We start from the raw sequence: 19,476 nt of genomic DNA on the forward strand, positions 1-19,476 counted from the left end.
GATAATTGCGGTGCCGTCACAAAAAAAGTGTATGCCTGCTTATCTGTGAGCGAAGAACGAGGGGTGTCTGTCTGTGTGGGCGGCTGGAGCGAGGCTTACTTGGAGAATTTTTCTGCAATGGCATTGCCTTTGCTGCGGGTGCTGACCAGAGAGAGCTCCTTGGCTGTGACGCGGAGGGACTGGGAGGCCCACTGACGCCGGCTGAAGGGACTGGCTGCCATCTCTCGCCTGCTTGCCAACTACCTGCTGGGGGCAGACATCGGCTTTTAGAAGGCTGACGAGAAAGTCTTACTGTGTACCGCTGTTTCGGAATCATTCAAGGAAACAGTTCAATTAAACTGCACAATACACATAACTGAAAACTGTAATTGTAACAGGAGACCCCAACTATCCTGCTGCCCTTGCCGTTTCGCTTGGAAACAACATGCATGTTAATTCTAGTCACTGTTTTAGTGTTTGGAACGGACTCTCCCTCTCTGCTGCGTGATAAAAAGAATAAATTAGCCAAAAAGAAGCACTGAAGCAGCCCTGACAAAAGCATGTTGAGCCCAGTGCTGACTCACTCTCATCACAGATGAGAGAGCAGTTTCTTGCAGTAATATCTGCAAGGATCGTTTGGAGAGCAGCAGTGAGCACAGATATCACACAAGGACTCAGAACGAAGAAGCGCTTCAATTCACACTGGAGGCTGAAAATGGATTTGGAAACATCTCTGCTGTAATGCTAAGTAATCAACCTGCTCAAAAGGACGATACATGTAATCAAATAGGTTTCGGCTCAATCACAACTGTCATTTTCTTTCAGAGTGATAGATCCACTCTGAATGTAGGACAATATGTCAGGACAGAACAACAAACGCATACAGAGAGAGAGAAAATATAGCAAAAGACAAAAGAATAGCAACAAGAGTTTTAGGCAGAGAGCAATTAAGAGGAAGACACACTGAGAACTATGGTGACCAAATGATAACCTGACCCAAGCGATTCCAAGGCAGCAGCAGGCTGGGGGAACTTCCCTTGTCTGCAAAGGTTTATTCCATGCTGAAAAAAGAAGAAAGAAAACACAACGTTTCGGCCATGGAGCCTTCTTCAGGTGTGAGGTGTGGTGTGGCTCACACCTGAAGAAGGCTCCACGGCTGAAACGTTTTCTTTCTTCTTTTTTTCAGCATGGAATAAACCTATTACTTGTTCCTTTGCACCCTTCTATGCATGCTGACGCAGCTACCCACCTGAACTACTTCCCTTGTCTGCCTTATCTCCGATTTTCACAGAGCTATTAGAACAAGAGGGTGCTGCTCTGTGGTGATGGTGAGGTTGGCAACAGTGACCCAGTAATTATGATGATGATGATGGACAGTTTCGCCAAGGTAGAGCAATACAACACAGGGGCAGGGATGGAATATGGTTCTTGAGTCACCAGGCTAGTGAGAATCAGATGAAGTTTTCACAAAGCATTTACCTGTTGCAATAAATTGACGTAATTTCCACAAAATACCGCTCAGTACATAATCCATGGAAGTTGGTACTTCCATTCCAGTGCAGCACAACCCCCCTCCATATGGTCCTGAATAATCTTAGTGAACCATTAAATAATTTTCAGCATGACAAATGATGTAGTGAAGTGCTTGATGAACACGGTATCACTTAGATCAAGATCCTTCAATAGAGCACTTGTACCAAACTTCGCTTTTTAATTCGCTTAATTTAACATTGTGAGTGACAATTTATGGTTTTAATGTAGTGTTTGTGATAGTAGGGCTGCACAGAACTTCAGTATGGTGGTAATGTTCCTACTATCACATCCAAGTATATGCACAAGCAGCTGGTCATCTTTACCACTGTACCCACATGAAAAAAACTGTCAGGTAGAAAATAGCATTAAAGACCTAACAGATGCTCCACTAACTCTGGTTTAACCAGCCTGCAGCCATGTCACCCTGCAACTCACAACTGGCAGCCCACTGAAGCTCAGCAGGTGTGAGCCTGGTCAGTACCTGGATGGGAGACCTCCTGGAGAAACTAAGGTTGCTGCTGGAATGGGTGTTGGTGGGGCCAGTAGGGGGGTGCTCACCCTGCGGTCTCTGTGGGTCCTAATGCTCTAGTATAGTAACGGGGACACTATATTGTAAAAAGCCACCGTACTTCAGATGAGACATAAAACTGAGATCCTGACACACTGTGGTCATTTAAAATCCCAGGTTGTTTCACAAAAAGAGTAGGGGTGTAACCCCAGCATCCTGGCCAAATTTCCCACTTGCCTTTTCCAATCATGGCCTCCTAATAATCCCCATCTCTGAACTGGCTTCATCACTCTGCTCTCCTCCCCACTGAGAGCTGGTGTGTGGTGAGGTACTGGTGCACTATGGCTGCTGTCGCATCATCCAGGTGGTGGAGGAGAGTCCCCATTACCTGTAAAGCTCTTTGAGTGGAGTGTCCAGAAAAGTGCTATATAAATGTAAGGAATTATTATTATACCAGGTTAAACCTGGGCAAGAATGAACAGTGTGCGTTGAGACAGCATCATCATTCTAAGACTTAAATTTGAAAGCACAGCACAACTTCCTATATGCAGAGGGAATATAATAGACAGTAAAGGGGGAAGGGTTTTAACAAGCACTGAAAGCACACAATCAATTACCCCAGAACAGATATCCCGAACAAGGGAATCGAGTATGTCGATAAGCCACTGAAAAGGTGTGTGCTTCAACAGGCGTAACCAATCCGATAACCTGCAAAATGGATTAGTGTTTGCCAGGTGTCAGGAGTGCTTGCTCCTGTACAGAATTAACTTTCCTTTAATTGAAAGTGGCCAGTCTAATGCAGCTAACGGCAAAGGCGGTTCACTAGGAGTCATCCCAAAGCCAAATCTGAAAAATCTAGAAAACGTATGCTTTGCATTTTATACTGTAGAAACTGCACAGCAGACGTTGATGAGCAAAAAACATGAAAGCAGTCATGCTTTTTATTGACAATGATCATGAATTTTCCGGTGGTTTGGAGAGTTCATGTAATTGATGACATAGTGCACTTGATTTTTATTATAATGCAAACATTTCCATTTTCTGTTATGTTCCACCAACAAGTTGAGTTACATGTGAGGAATAAATATTGTAACTGGGCTGTTTTAATAATACTGCAAATGTACATACAGTGCTCTGACTGGGCTGTGTAATACTCCACATGAACTGTAAGCATTTTGATTCTTTTTACTGTGCAGTGTGCCATATGGACTATGCAAATTTAGAGTATTAAACCATTACATTAGAACAGTCACTGTCTGTGTGAGTAATACTGTACATTGATTGAACATAGCTGGAAGATCAGGAACGACTGTTTTTTTCTTTTTTTTTTACCAAGATACCGTGTCCAGCCTTCCTGTTTTTACACTATTCCCCAGCAATGATGAATGAATGCTCCTGAGCTCAGCACTATGCATGAAGGACTTTGATCCGAGTCAGATTAGATGTGTGTTGTGTGGCTCCTTTTCTATTGACTCTGTGCACACAAACACACCTCACTCTCCAGCTGACGGCATTCAATTTGATCCTGCAGGGAGGGGTTACAGAAACCTAAGACTCCACTCTTTGAACTGTCTAGCAGCCGATTCATGCCCTTCTCAGATGAACTGCGCAGGGGGTCTCAGAAATTCCTCTGTTAACTGATACGGACTTGTATGCTTTAATACTCTGTGGAATCTGAAAAATGTCTGGGATAATTTAGTGGTTAAATATTTTATTTGTATTCGTATACACTTTTATTAGTATACAGGGCAACACGCTGCACCTTCCTGGACATTTCAAAGGTTACACCATGGCTCCTGCCAACCTGCTCAACAAAAATATTGAAAACAGCCTGTAAGGATTCCATTAAGTGGACTCAGTTTTTAATACAAAGTTGCCCTTGAGTGTTATGACTTACAGTTTTACTACACCCCTGGATTATATTATTGACAATTAGGTGACATTTTAGACATTTATTTACACATGTAACTTATTCGACTGTTAAAGAGCTGGTTAAGCAAAAAGTCAGTAGTGTGAAAAACAGGAATTTCAATTCTTGAGTTTCTGCACTGGATTTAATTCTGGGACAGCAATGTTGTAGGAAAATTTGCATTTGTGCAGCACTTTTCATCCCAAGGCATAAAGGAGGGTTAGTGTCTTCCAACTCTGGTGTAACACCCACCTGTACGTATGGCAGCCATTCTGCAGCAGCAGGTCCACAACACAGAAGACCAGGTGGAGACCTGAGAAACTGCTTAACTCACTGAATGAGAAAGTACCTTCAGGAGGGCCGGAGTCTGGTAGCGGTTTACTTTGCTAATGTCTCTGTCTCCTTAGTCAGACCCCTTATATCTCCCCTCCCAGGAAATACCACCCTGATATTCCAGCAACTGTTTCCTGCTACTCAAGGAAGCAACCGGCTCCCTGGCTCACAGTCAGGGCTGCGTCTGCTCTTGGATTACACCGAGCACAAAGGAAACAAGTGGGTCACTGTTTGAAGAGTTAATGCACTTCTGAGCCTGAATGATATCAAAAGCTTATGATTATTTGTTTTCATTTCATCTCTTCCCCTCCATTTATAGAATTTTGAATTGGCTTAAAGTTGCAGTGGTAATAATAAAGATAACAATGACAATAACGGGGGCAGCGATCAACCTGGCTTTTGTAAGGGGGTGTCACCAGCAGCTACCAGCAGACTTAAGACACAGTGAAGCGCTTTAGAAATGTGCTCAGATAAACAACGAGGCCCCACAACACAAACTCTCCACAACAAAAGACATTCCCTCATATTCCCTCTGTGATCTTCTACACGTACGCTCAACAGAAAGTAAAAAGTGTGGCGTCGCACAACAACAAAAAGACAAACAGTTTTTGCCTTTAAGTGACTTGAGAACGGTGTTAAACACCTCTTAAGCCTAGCTTTTTGTTTTGTTTTGAGTAAAACACGGACCAAGCACGCTTTAAACTGGACAGCCGAGGTGTCGGCCTGCTAGGACGCCAGTGTTTCCTGCGCAATCCTTCCTTGGGTTCAGAAACCAGTTAAAGAACAAAGTCATGAAGAAAAAAGCCCAAACTCTGGAGACTTTATTTAACAAGATTCTGGCTAATTAAAGCCCTTTGGGTCAAGACCTTATTATAATTATTCTTCCCTACAGACAACACATTATAACATGCAGCTGAACATTCCTAGAAGACAATTTTGGTAAAACAGCAGGGAACACTTTTTAAACTTACTTAGAGAGTCCAACTCTTTTTAAAAGAGTTGTGTTAAAATTTCAAGGAAACTCAACACTGCAACAGCAAAGTCCCTCTCGGTCCAGCTGACGTTCTTCACATACCTTTGCGGTTTCTTTGTCTTATCCTTTTTTTCCAGGTTGATTTCCAGACTCCTGTCTCAAGTGGTGCAGTGTGACCCTGGACTCCTACGTTCTGATACTCAAGAGTTTCTTCTTTCCCTTTTCTCACAGTCCCTTTTTTCTGTTAGTCTCTTCCTCTTCCTTCTAACCTTGTTATACCTGACAGGTGGGAGGAAATGAGGGCGGGCAGAGATGATGTAATCAGCTTCCCCTTTTCTACTGCTGGTTCTGCAGCTGACAGTGGTATTACTTGCTGGGTGAACAGCTCCCCTTCCCCCCACTGACAAACACCTCTCTTACAGTTTTCTTCCTCCTCCCCCTCCTGTGTAGGTAAGGCAAGGAAAGCGAAAGCATCAAGGTGGGGGAACACCCAGCTGTAACTAGCTTTGAATGCTGCAAAAATCCCCGAGACATACTTCCACAGTACTTAAATATGTGCTGCACAAATTTTACAACTCACAGCAAAATCACACAAGACACACAGTGAGTCAACCAAATGGACAGAGGCCGATACACATGCACTCAGGGAAAAAAAAACCCTTACAAAAACTGCAGTGAACTGGCGAAAAGAAGCATAAGGATTAATCATATACATGAGATCAGACACGGTTCAGTAACTCCTGTTCCCCTGCGGACATAAAATAGGCCTGAGGGGGCAGGGATCAGTGTGTCCACTGCACCACCAAAGAGCAGAAAACCCACACCTGGACAAGCACAGCTAATCGGATCTAGAGATTTAAGCTATGCGGCCCTGCGCAGCACACAGTGAACTACACGGGGCAGATAAGAGGGGAGGAGAGAGGACAAGGCAAAAAAAGGTTCAGGTTTCTGGCATTAAGGAGAAACCACACAGGAAAGGATGGGCTCCAGGCTCACCAAGGCTTGCTCCTGCTTTGCAGTTTAAAATCCAGATTCCGATTCAATTCCAAGCCGTTTACACAATCAGTTAAACAAATGCCTTTAGCCACTTTAGCCTTTAGGTACTTGTTATGACTATACTCTACCTGCTTAATTACAAAAATACTACAACTAATTGCTTACACTTATATAGCACTTTTCTGGACATTCCACTCAAAGTGCTTTACAGGTAATGGGGTATCCCACTCTCCCCACCAATGTGCAGCCCCCACCTGGATGATGCGAAACCAGTCAGAGTGCACTAGATTGCTCACCATACACCAGCTATCAGTGGGGAGGAGAACCGAGTGATGAAGCCAATTCCTAAATCAGGATTATTAGAAGCCCATGATTGGTAAAGGCCAATGGGGAATTTGGCCAGGATGCCGGGGGTAACATCCCTACTCTTTTCAAGAATCATACTGGGATTTTTAATGACCACAGAGAGTCAGGACTGGTTTGATGTCTCATTTGAAGGATGGCGCCTTTTTACAGTGTAGTGTCCCCGGCACTATACTGGGGCATTAAGATCTACACAGACCAACAGAAAGAGTGCCCCCTACTGGCCCCACAAACCCCTCTTCCAGCAGAAACCTTTGCTTTCGCAGGAGGTCTCCCATCCAGGTACCGACCAGGCTCATACTACTGCTCTACAGCCCACCCCTTAATCTTAACCCTGAAAAAACCTTTAGTCACTCTGATCCCTAATCCCAGTGAACCCAATCCTACCAGTGACACTCCTTTTTTCAAAACACAGATGGGCCTCTCTTCTGATGAAATGAATTTTCATTTTTCTCATGTGCTTCAGGCTACAGAATTCTGAAACCTTTCCATCTGACAATGACCTTTCAAAACCACAAAATTTCCAAAGGTGACCTTACTGAAAAAAAAAGAATGCTTGACATTATTTAGCAGGAACTGAAGTCATGTCAAGGAGACCTTTCTTTTTTAACCTGGCACTTTAAAGCTTTCTCATTTGCATACAGTTTCTATGTTCTTCTTGGAAATGCACAAATGAGGCTCATGTGCAATTTCGAAAGAGAGTTTAGTAGTAATACATTAACTAACTATCAGACAAACACACAACATTACCTCCAGAGCTGTTCAAACACACTCAAGGTAGTACTGTATTAGGAGGATCAGGGCAAACACCATCATTTAGCTCATCCTAATATGGAACTAAGCAATGTGGCTATCACTGACTGATCAATGCCTTTATCTTCACTGGCCTGCTCAAAGGAGCAGTATCCCCTTAGTTTTTAGCAGTGATCTTGTTAGACCTTGTTAGATCTTGTTAGGTTTTGTACATACAGCTGGTATTACAAATGACCACTGATTACCAATGCTATTAGCTTTTTCTAACACAGGCCTATATTTCTTTATCTTGACTCAAATGGATCTTGAGAACTAGGATACCAAAAGTGTAAGGGTTCTCTCTTCAGGATTAGGACTGGAAAACAGTGCCAGAGATTGAACTCGACAGGAAAATTACCAGCAGAGGAAAAGGGAAAGGAGTGGGATCGGAGAAAAAGGCACCATTTCCAGAGCCAAGCAAACAATGAAGAGTCACACGAACACAGAGTCACCACCTGCTATCTTTGTCCACTTTTAATTTCAGGAGAAAGTAACTGTATAGGCTAGTCTGGTCTGTTGTTTTTTTCCTACCCTCCTGAATGCAAACCCTGAAGAATACTGCAGTCAAATGAGCACAGAGCTCCATTCAAATGCTCAATGCAAACTGTGAAGAAGCAGTCCAAGAACAAACGCGAGCAGGCTGAAGGATTCTGCACGTTGCAGACTGGCACTTTGCACAATGACAGTCCTGGCACTAAGCTTCTGTGAGCTCTCCAGCACAGGAATAAAGCAAAAACCTTATTATGCTTCTATCACAACAAAATAGAATTTTGCAGTGGCATGTACAAAACTCATAGTTTACTAGTTGGTTATTTATTATCAGAATAGAACAGTTACTCTATTCTCATACTAAACAAACCAGTATTGTATTTTTCTTGGGGCCCAAACAGTACATTGGGGACCAAAAGAGACTGTCCACTGCCATACCTAAAAATGTATGACAACACCTTGACCCAAGGTAGACAGAACCAACTGCTTCACTCAATAATTATTTAGGCCCTGTTACCTTGTTGTACCAACCTATATACTAGTATTTTTGGACTGTAAGAGGAAACTCAAACTTCCAGAGGAAACTCACATGAACAGGGGGAACATGCAAACTCCGTGCAGATATAAACCCAGGCCTCAGCATTTCGAGGCAGCAATGATAACCACTGAGCCAGCATGTCATCCATGCTGGTTAATTTGCAACATATTTGTAAGAGAACTTTTTTACATTGTAGTTTTACCGACTAAATTCTTTTTTGGAGAATCAGAATTTGCAATCTGCAGTTCAGCGGGTATTTTTAGTAATACAGGTTTCTAACCTGATGCATGTTTCAGTTTCTGTTGTAATAAAATCACATGTTGTAGAAAGGTATTAGGACTAAATGTGAGAAGGCTTCCTACTTCAGTTTTCATTTTGTCTTTTTTGAATGAAAAGGCAAAACTCCAAATATTTAACATCATCGTTTCCTCTCTACAATGCACTGGTATGTGTGCACCTGCACATACCACTGTAAACACCTGGATGGCTTTGTGAAAGTGAAAAAATGGTAGTGTTAGGGATGCCAGTCAAATTCCAGTTCTTCAATCTGTTTGAAATCTTTATGGCAAACCCTGTACACTGTACACTGCACACTGGTGAAGCACTCTCCTTCACACTAGCAATCTTCATTTGCCTATTGACCATCAACCCAAAACTATTTGGCTAGCAAAGAATGCTGCCCTACCACATTCAATTATAAAACCACACTGCAGCCTGACAAAAATATCTAATTATACCATGATGTGACACCCTTAAAAAGGACTTATGAGAGATGAACACATAATATGGTTTATTTATGCAAACCATGTCAGTTACAGCACCTAACTTGTCAGGCCTTCGTTATAGTGAGACCTATTTACAGTTACTTATTAAGAACATAAACAGACGTAAGGCACTTAGGGTTTTAACTGAATTCAAAGCTTATAAGCACCGATACAAATGCACAGATGGAATAGCAGCAAATCTAATAACTGTAATAATGTCGTTAGTATCTGTTTTTAGGAAAGAGCTTACCAATTCTAAAATTTCTATCATTTATACTACAATAAGATATATACAACCATTAGTAGACAGTATATAGTCTCCTGTTCTTGGTAGTTAGAGTCTACCTGGGAAGAACAGGGCACCAGGAGGGACTGCACCCCGGACTGACCGCCAGTCCATCACAGGGCACCAGGAGGGACTGCACCCCGGACTGACCGCCGGTCCATCACGGGGCACCAGGAGGGACTGCACCCCGGACTGACCGCCGGTCCATCACGGGGCACCAGGAGGGATTGCACCCCGGACTGACCGCCGGTCCATCACGGGGCACCCATTCACACACGGGAACAATTAAGAGACAACAATAAGCCAGCATGTGTTTGTAAGGAAGGAGGAAATCGGAACAGCCGGCAAAAAACCCCCATAAATACTCCCAACTGAAATCTGGGAGTTCGGTATGTTAACAGCTCCAGGATATTTGTAAAAAATAAAGCAGAAGTATATGAATGTGAATAAATGAATTAACTCTCGTAAAACAATCTGATATAATGGAACGAGAAAAACACGCGTTAAAGTGTGACTTCTAATTGCACTTTTCAAAAGAGGCGTGTAAACCAGTGGTATCTCCCTAGGAACAGACTTCACCCTGCTGCTGACTAGTTAAATTCGTGAAAATACCAGCTTGAATGTGAAGGGGTGAAGTTCCCAATTAATTGTATGTCATTCTCTTAGCAAAGTCAGTGAGGTTTTGTTTCACATGTGTGGTCTTTGTCTTTTCTCTATGACAGCACAAATACAGTATAAGGCATATTTACAACCCGCTAATAAAGCATCATTTTTCAAAACACTCACACGCGATCTTACATAAATTGGCTGTCATTATATTTTTGCGTTTGGTCTGTTGTAAGCAAGCAGACAAACAAAAAGGCTCCACGCTACGAGCTAATTCACACTTGACATTAGAACAAACTCGGGCTGCATCCCACCCACACGAATTACGGAAGTGATAGACACGACTCACCTTCTCACAGGTGCAACAACTCGGAGCTCACCAGTGTGTGTTTTGTTCACAATAAAAACCCTAAAATATTTTTGTAGGCTAATCTTTTTGTTTCACTACAGAGCGAGACTTTAAATATAACCATTAGCTCTGCCCTGCAAGACGAGAGAGATTCGAGTTTTTTTTCACCCGACTCAGTTAAAAAGAGTTGTCCGTTCACTTCAGGCCATGGGCGGGTCGAAACTACAGCTGAGACGAGAGACTTTTTTTCTTAAAGCTGCAGCCCTGTGCAGAGGTTCCCCTTCTCTTCTTTTGGAAGCTTCGCGGCATTATCCCGCTATACAAACGTCTTGCATCGAGTGTACATCTACTCAGTTCTGAGATTTAGCATCAGAGGAGAAATCGGGATGATATAACTTAGTGAATTTTAAGGGTTAAGGGGAAAGTTAGTGTCGAGGTTGGAGGATACACATACAGTACATACAGTCAAGGCAGACACAGTGGAATAAGAGCGCTGCGCCAGATGCTTGCTTCCAAAAAGATGCCCGTGTCCGTGTGATCACTGATGTCAGTCGCCGTGAAAACTAACACCAACTGAATGTAACGACTAAGAAGTGACCCTAACATTGCTCAAACGTTCTCTTGCTTTCAAGCAGCGGAGCGCTCACGCCTTTCTGCACACAGTTGTGAGCTCCAGCGTTTCCCTGTGAAATCCTGCGTCGCGGATCGTGACCCCCTAAATACAGGTACTACTTTTGCTTTGTAGACGGCTACACCACGTAGCAATTTTAAAATGTGCTAAGACCCCTTTCCCCTGGCAACACGCTCTCTCCACCGATGCACCCACAAACTAGACAAGTGAGTCATCCTACACAATTTCCATTTTATTAGAGTACTTCAATCTTCCCAACTCACAAATATAATCCCATAAAACAGCAGTTCCTGTTACTGCACAGAACACATATCAGGGCCGGCCCTAGCTTTTTCAGGGCCCTTGGCAAGATCTTGGAAAGGGGCTCTTCCAGATCGCAGTTTGTGCATACGCCTTTATGATCAGCTCCCACCCCAAACCTATTTTACTATTTAGGCCAATAAAATCAATGAATTATATAATTAGAACACTTTTATTTTTCCAGCTTTGAAGAAAACATAATAAATAACTTACAAACAAGAACAAGAAGCACAGATTTTACAATAATAACATAATAATAATAATTAATAATAATTGCTTATATAACGGTTCTTTGGGTTTCCGCCTTTGCTGCTCCTGGTCTGCCAGTTCGTCCCTCACTGCCTGGGCACAAACCCGGATCTCCAGTGTCACGCAACAAGGAACTTGCCAGCTGAGTGGAGAACTCCCCCAGCCCAGGTGGCTGAGATCCCTTTTATACGCGAGGGTATATTCATTACATTCACACTTATATAGCGCTTTTCCGGACACTCCTCTCAAAGTGCTTTACAGGTAATGGGGACTCTCTTCCCCCACCACCAATGTGCAGCCCCACCTGGATGATGTGACAGCAGCCATAGTGCACCACTACCTCACCACACACCAGCCAACCAGCAGAGCAGAGTTCAGAGGGGGGGGATTATTAGGAGTCCATAATTGGTAAGGGCCAATGGGAAATTTGGCCAAGACACCAGGGTAACACCCCTACTCTTTTCGAGAAACGTCCTGGGATTTTTAATGACCACAGAGAGTCAGGACCTCAGTTTTACATCTCATCCGAAGGTGCCTTTTTACAGTATTGTGTCCCCGTCACTATACTGGGGCATTAGGACCCACATGGACCGCAGGGTGAGCGCCCCCTGCTGGCCTCACTAACACCTTTTCCAGCAGCAACCTTAGTTTTTCCCAGGAGGTCTCCCATCCAGGTACTGACCAGGCTCATACCTGTTTAGTTTCAGTGGGTTGCCAATTATAAGTTGCAGGGTGACATGGCTGCTGGCATTTGAAAAGATTCACTAATGTTCTAAAATATTTTTAATTTTCCCATTGTTCCCAAATGTTCCCCAGTTTTTCATAACTTTTCCCAAACACTCTCCAATGAACCTCAAATATTCCCAAATGTTCCCAAGCATTCTCAAATGTTCCCCAAATCCCCCTCTGTTCCTAAATGTTTCCAAATGTTCTCAAATATTTCAATGTTCCAAAGTATTTCAAAGTGTTCCCAACCATTCTCTAATGTTCTCACATCTTCTCAGTGGTCTCAAATGATCTCAGATGTTCTCAATGTTCCCAAATGTTGCCAAATGTTCTCAATTTGTTCCAAGCAAGGAATATCAAAGAATATTTGGGAACACTGGGAACATTTGAGAACACTGGGAACAATTGAGAACAGTGGGGGATACTAGGCATTCGGGAATATTTGGGAATACTGTGAACATTTGGAAATATCTCTTAACAATTGAGCATATTTGAGAGCATTTGGAAACATTTGAGAACATTTGGGACTACTGAGATAATTTGAGAACATTTGGGACCAATGGGGACTTGGCTTCTGGGAAAACTGGCTCTTGAGCACATAGCTATCTAGAGGCTACAACAGTAGCCCTTCTGCCCATGAACCCTACATTCTTTCTCCATAAAACAAATGTATAATACGCATCCCGACTGAGGCTTAAAAAATAATAACAATTTAACAAAAATGAACAGATGTATACATATTGGTAAACATTTGATGAAGTGGTATTATACTGTATATAAGTAGATTTTGTTTAAATCTGGGGCAGCACTTTGGCCTTTAAATCTTCTTCTTTTGACCTAAGGTCCTTTAAGTAACCTCCGATCAAACTCTCTTTCCACGTCCTATTCTAGTGAAGGGCGATTCTTCCTTATTTTCTAGGATGGATGTTTGCTTCTTAGTTCCTATAAATCTCCGTTCTTTTTTGGTTTCCTTTGTTTTCTACTTTATACATATGTTTTTTTTTTTTTTAGGCAGTACTCTCACATTGCTGGAGTCTTCCAACTAACTCTCCTAAGCTCTGCCACTCTCCCTTTTTAAACCCCTGGAAAACAGCAACGGGTTGTGTAGGGTTAGAATCCCTGCCTGAGTTATTCACGTACTGAAGTGTGCACCTCGAAATTCTTTCAGCGAATATTTAGAAAATATGTGCGCCCCCTAATGGGCGTAAGTGGAAGTAACCGTCCGCCTGGCCACACTGGACCATATGTTTTTGAAAAAGGTGGAAGGGGTTTCAGCCATATAAGGCTGACTCCAGATCAAAGTAACCGGTTTTGTGATAGAGCTGCGCGGTATCTGTACTGCTCACTCCTTATTGGACGCTGTCTACATTGTTTATTTATAACTTGCTGTCTCAGTGATTTTCTTTTGTGCTGGATTTCAATATTCATGATCTTTCTATTGACATTTGGCCTTTCTGGAACTCCAGAGAATCCTGTGTGGTCAAATTAAAACACCTTTTTGTGTTCACAGCAGGCTCAGAATGTTTATCGCAGTTGGTCTACTAGCTTCGAAGCTCTACTGAAGTGGTTTGCTGAGACATCCACATTACATAATGAAAATCAAAAGCTGTATTGTTTCTAACGTTGTGTGATTTGTTCTAAAAATGGTTGAAAACATTTGATTAAATCCATTAGATCTGAGTGTTGCATTCTGTTATGCGCATCACTTTATACGCCCTGAAGCAGGAAAACAAATTGCCCAGAAGAATTAAGATATAAACATGAACTTACACAATGATTAAAGAGACCTTGGAATGTCAGTTTACAAGAGCACAATACAACAACAATTTCTGAAAGACCAGACTATGAGCATGATGTGAAGTCTCTTCTGGTGAAACCACACAAGACTTAGTGCTTATAGTATATGGAAATATAAACACAAGCCTGATAATTCATTTGACAACACTTTGTGGTCTGATGATTAAAACATTGAAATGTTTTCAAAGGAGGGACCAATGCTCTAATGGAAAGCAAATGCATACAAAGACAAGTTTGTAGTGTTTACAGTGAAAGATGTGGGTGTTCCATTATTCTGTGACCTGCTTTTACCCCTCAGGGACTGTGGACCTTTGTATAACTGAAGGAAACCTACATAAGGCAAAATACCAAGACATAAAAATCACTGAAATGAAACCCAGTAAAAGCAGTTCATTGGCTGTAGCTTCACCCTTCGGCAAGACTGTGAACAAAACCACAAGCCAACCAAAAATATCGAAAAGGGAAGGGAATCAAAGTGCTTGGATGGACAATAATCTTCCGACCTCAATCAAACCGAAGTGGTGTTGCTGTTTGTAAAAGAATTCTTGGCCTCCAGGTATGTCTACCGCATTTAGATGTTATGTCCTCAATACGAGGCGAAAAAAGATAGACAATCTTAATAAAAAACTTAAATAATTGCAAAGGGATGAATAATCGTTATCTTGATGCGTTTTGATAAGATTTAGTTTAAGAATGGAAACTCAACATTTGGGTGTCATGGTGGTGCAGTGGTTAGCATTCCTGCCTTATGGCTCTGGGATCAATTCTGAACCTGGGATACTGTCTGGGTGGAGTTTGTATGTTCTCTTTGTGTTTACGTGGGTTTCTTACAGGTGATCTGGTTTCTTCCTACAGCAAAAAAAAGACATACTGGTAGGTTAATTGTCCCGTGAGAAAATTGGTTTTGAGGTGTGAAAGTGTGTGTGTCTGTTTGCCCTGTGATGGACTGGTGTCCCGTCCACAGATTTGTTTTTACCCAAATGACTGCTGAACCAGTAAAAGCTCTCATCGGGCAGTTCGAGAAACTGAACACTCAAGACTTCTGGGTTTACAGGGGCTGCCTGAGCACTTGACACAAAATCTAGAAAAGCAAAAAAGGGAGAGGAGGGGAGGATCAATGATAAAGGTGCAGCCTGCTGTTGTTAGTCGTAGAAATAGTGCTTTGGGTGGACGTCAACCAGTTCACACGGGCAGAAAACGAAAAGCTGTAGATGTGACAACGACCGCGGGGTTCGGTACGGAATGGAGCTGGCGTAGGACTCAGGAGAAGGGGTAACCAACACCAACACATGTATTAACCTGAACAGGGGAAAGATACACACACAGGGACAGGTATTACAGCGCTGCACCTACACTAAAACAGAAAAGGAAGGGAAGAGACTGTCCCCCAGCCTCCGTCCCGCTATATGGAGTCCTGTAGTCCCGCCCCCAGGCGCTGTTCTCAGCCCGCCCCGCGTGGCACTACAATACTGTAAGGATGGGGTGCACCTTCTTCTAATAAAATGTTCCCCTAGAGCACCTCGTAACATGAGACCATGTGTGACAGAGACAATATTGGTCAAAGCTCTTCTAAATGGTGGAAGTTTATGCACGGCAATAAGAGAAGTTGTGTGATATTAATAAAACCATTGAAAAGTGACGTTTCATGTAATTGTCAATTTCCCTTTTTAATAGAGATTTAATCGATCTATTATGTACAGTCCTTGTAAGATTATGTTTTCTGGGGGGAAAAAATCGCGCCCAGTTCAGGGTGTACACAGCCTTGCGCCCGTTGTTTGATTATAAGAAACTCATGTATACATTGATTTTGACCTATACTCTCTTATTGGTAATTTCGCATAATTTAATAATAATAATAATTAATTTATCCATTATTTATTTTTGAAATTATTGGTATTAATAATAATAATAATAGCTTACACTTATATAGCACTTTTCTGGACACTCCACTTAAAGCGCTTTTACAGGTAATGGGGACTCCCCTCCACCACCACCAATGTGTAGCATCCACCTGGATGATGCGACGGCAGCCATAGTGCACCAGAACACTTGCCACACATCAGCTATCAGAGGGGAGGAGAGCAAAGTAATGAAGCCAATTCATAGATGGGGATTGTTAGGAGGCCATGATTGGTAAGGGCCAATGGGAAATTTGGCCAGGACGCCAGGGTTACACCCCAACTCTTTTCAAGAAACACCCTGGGATTTTTAATGACCCCAGAGAGTCAGGACCTCAGTTTTAGGTTTCATCCCAAAGACGGCGCCTGTTTACGGTATAGTGTCCCCGTCACTATACTGGGGCATTAGGATCCACGTGGACCGCAGGGTGAGCGCCCCCTGCTGGCCCCAATAACACCTCTTCCAGCAGCAGCCTTAGTTTTTCCCAGGTGGTCTCTCATCCAGGTACTGACCAGGCTCACACCTGCTTAGCTTCGGTGGGTTACCAGTTGTGAGTTGCAGGGTGATATGGCTGCTGGAGAATTCTTAATTCTAATAGAATTCTTATTTTATTAAGAATTTAATACCAACCTTTTACTGTAAATTCAAGATGTGAGTTTGCGTGTATTTATATAATCACATATAAATCATAATTGTTACAATGATAATAATCCTGAAAGGCGAGATTTATCGTTGTACAAATTAGTTTGCACTAGAGGTGGAAGGTATATCAAACCGTTTATTGAACTTGACAATAACCGAGGTCTTGGACTTGTCGCTGTTTCACCTGAGTTGTTCGCTAGGGGTCGCCCGAAGTCTAAATATCAACTGACGTCGATTCACTGACGCTGTGAGGCATAGGTAGTGACCTCGCCTCCAGGATGTCCTCTTTCTTAGTTTCTTTTTCAGTTTTGTTTTGAATTAATAACAAATTTGTGATTGCTTACGTGCTGCAGAACCGACTTTGAAGTGATCAAAGGCTGATCAATCCTACTCGCGTCTGTGACTGAAAGGCGCTATTCTCTGGTGCTTTGAAAGCCATGAAAGATCTCCGCATTCCAGCTGAACATCAACTTTCTCCCCTTTCCCCCCCTCTGTTTGAAGCAGCTGACAGTTTCTCCAAATACCTGTCCTCATACGTTCACACACATGACGCGCGTCGCTTATTGCAAGTTTTAATGCGAACAGATCAGAAGTTGCCTTTTCTACTTCAACGATGTGTGTAAACCCGAGCTCTGGGAATATCACCACGCTGCATTTCATTTTAACAGCTCGAAGACTAGCAGCGCATTGCATTCACAAAAAACTCTACCTTAATGGGTAAGGATCATTTAAATGGACTCAGATTCGTGTTTACGGTGTTTTTCGATATCCCAAAAGAGCCCCATCTCGAAACGCGGTAGCCTGGGTACAGTAGAAAGTGAGAGTGCAAAAGAATATCCCCTTTCTTCCCTTCCTTGTAAAACCTTTCCTCAGTTTCACCCACTTCCACCCACGTAAGATAACCTTTCTGTCTCTAAACAATTACGCGCCACAGCGTTTAAGGCGTTGAACTAGGTAAACACAGCGTGTGTCTGTGATTGTGAGCGTTTTACAATTTTTACCGAAATTGTGGTGGGCGCTGGCAAAAAAGCACGGGAAGGCAAATATATTCTTCTTTCTGACGGATAGCTTTCCCTTTTGGTGACAACCTACTGTGAACTAAGTCAAGTTCATCGATAATAACGAATAAAACGTAAGAGATTCGCATACACTTCTCTCGGTGACACAGCCCGCCTTATCTGCTCTGCTGTGAGGGATTTTCTCGGGCGACTAGCGGCGATGAAGTTAGGAGAGATTGATGGATTGATGGCGTGACGTAAGCACGTACCTTGCTAGAAGAATTAATCTCCTGCTGAAGAGACACTAATCTCAGAAGGGAAATGGGCACGTTTGGAGTGAGATGTTCCTCTCAGCAGCCGCTAGAAAATGTATTATTATTGTTGTTGAATAGTTGCACAGACCTTAAAGAAAGGCAGCCGCTAAAGTTCAAGATAATTTGCAGTGAAGCTATAAAACATTAAAGCCTTAGCTGCACGGTATGTATATACAAATGTCTGTATTGATGTATTTGACGTTAAGTAAAAGTACAGTTTAGTTAGCAGGCCGGGGCCTTCTAGGTACCTTTTAGTTTATTCAGTTCAATTTATAATTTCGAATTGTGTTCAATTCAACTAATAATTTCAAATTGTTTTGAATTTTAATTATGTTTTATAGGAATAGGTTTTTGTTTATGTCATTTAATGGCATAAAGCAACCCGTAAGGTTATAGTGACATCCTGAGTGCAGCCTTTTGTTTTGCTTAGTTATTATTTCCCCATGAATGCAGAAAACTGTGATTTAAATGTAAATACCTGTGACTTGAAGGTGTTTCGCACAATTTCCAACTATCTGCTTTTGAACAGAAAGTAGTTTTCGGTAAATCCGGGGAGAGCACAGAATTCAGGACACTCCACAGATTAACACCTACTTGTTTTAAAGTGGAGGCAGAAAAACGTTCAAGAAGAAGAAATATTAAAATGAATTTCCCATCCAAAACATCCATCATTACGTCACCGTTATTATTATTATTCGGTTATGTTAATGTATTCATTAGTTTACCAAGTACGGTTGGTGCTTTTCATAACAGTTCATATAACATGACCTTCATTGTACTTGTATGATAGAAAATTCTACCGCTCTCTTATATTATAAAAAGGACAAAAGGTTACAAAAAGAGAAAAAAACATTTCGTTGCTGAAACCACGTCCTTTTCAAGATGTGGTTATCAAGTCGAGACAAGAATAAAGGGAAAACATACAATTAAGGCAGACTTGCGCTTTTTTAAAAAAATTATACGTTAGTTCAGTATGTTACCCTTTTAAAACACCTCTCTCCGCCCAAGCTGTTCTCCCTGCCTCCGACTAACAGGACTTGGTCATTTAAAGACACGTATTTCAGCGAGGAGCGGTCACCGAAACGATCACAGATATAACTTTGCGAATAACATTTTACCAAATTTTGACCGCCTTGTGTTAAATTGGCTATATAGAAATCGCATAAATTGCATGACATAAAACGTTACAATCACCGAAAAAAAAACAGCTTAATCCATAGTGCATCACCAAATCTCAGACATTTACAGATTTGCTTCTGTTTTGCTTTCTGCCACCAAAGTAGGCCAGTACAGGTACTTATATACCCTGTCCAGATAGATGGCCCAAATATTCAGCGATACATTTCCTTAATAATAAAACCTGGAAATAGTATTACTTTTGGAATCTATTCCATAAACCCCATTTTATGTTTAAAGCAGATTAAAAAGGCTAACTGCACCATGTAGCAGAGACTGATCAACTATGAGACAAAACGAGTTGTTAATCTGTTAAATGTAACACC

The 19,476-nt window shown here is 42.1% G+C and overlaps 1 protein-coding gene across 5 annotated transcripts in view; it reads right to left on the minus strand.

Moving 5' to 3' along the window:
• lima1a (LIM domain and actin binding 1a) overlaps positions 1-10,642 on the minus strand; it is a 36,102-nt gene extending 25,460 nt beyond the window's left edge. For 2 of the 5 annotated variants that reach the window (XM_088917568.1, XM_088917542.1), the window contains exons 1-2: positions 5,338-5,512; positions 100-246 (exon numbers count right to left, since the gene is read on the minus strand). In XM_088917568.1, coding sequence (XP_088773694.1) covers positions 100-221 — 122 coding nt within the window. In that variant the 5' untranslated portion in view covers positions 222-246; positions 5,338-5,512. Of the gene's footprint in view, positions 1-99; positions 247-5,337; positions 5,513-10,418 lie in introns of those variants that run through there. The other 3 variants (XM_088917578.1, XM_088917552.1, XM_088917560.1) reach the window with 3 other exon arrangements.
• Positions 10,643-19,476: the final 8,834 nt, after the last annotated feature.

Source organism: Atractosteus spatula, chromosome 1 (genome assembly GCF_055471065.1).
Source record: "Atractosteus spatula isolate fAtrSpa1 chromosome 1, fAtrSpa1.hap1, whole genome shotgun sequence".
NCBI classification, from domain to species: Eukaryota; Metazoa; Chordata; class Actinopteri; order Semionotiformes; family Lepisosteidae; genus Atractosteus; species Atractosteus spatula.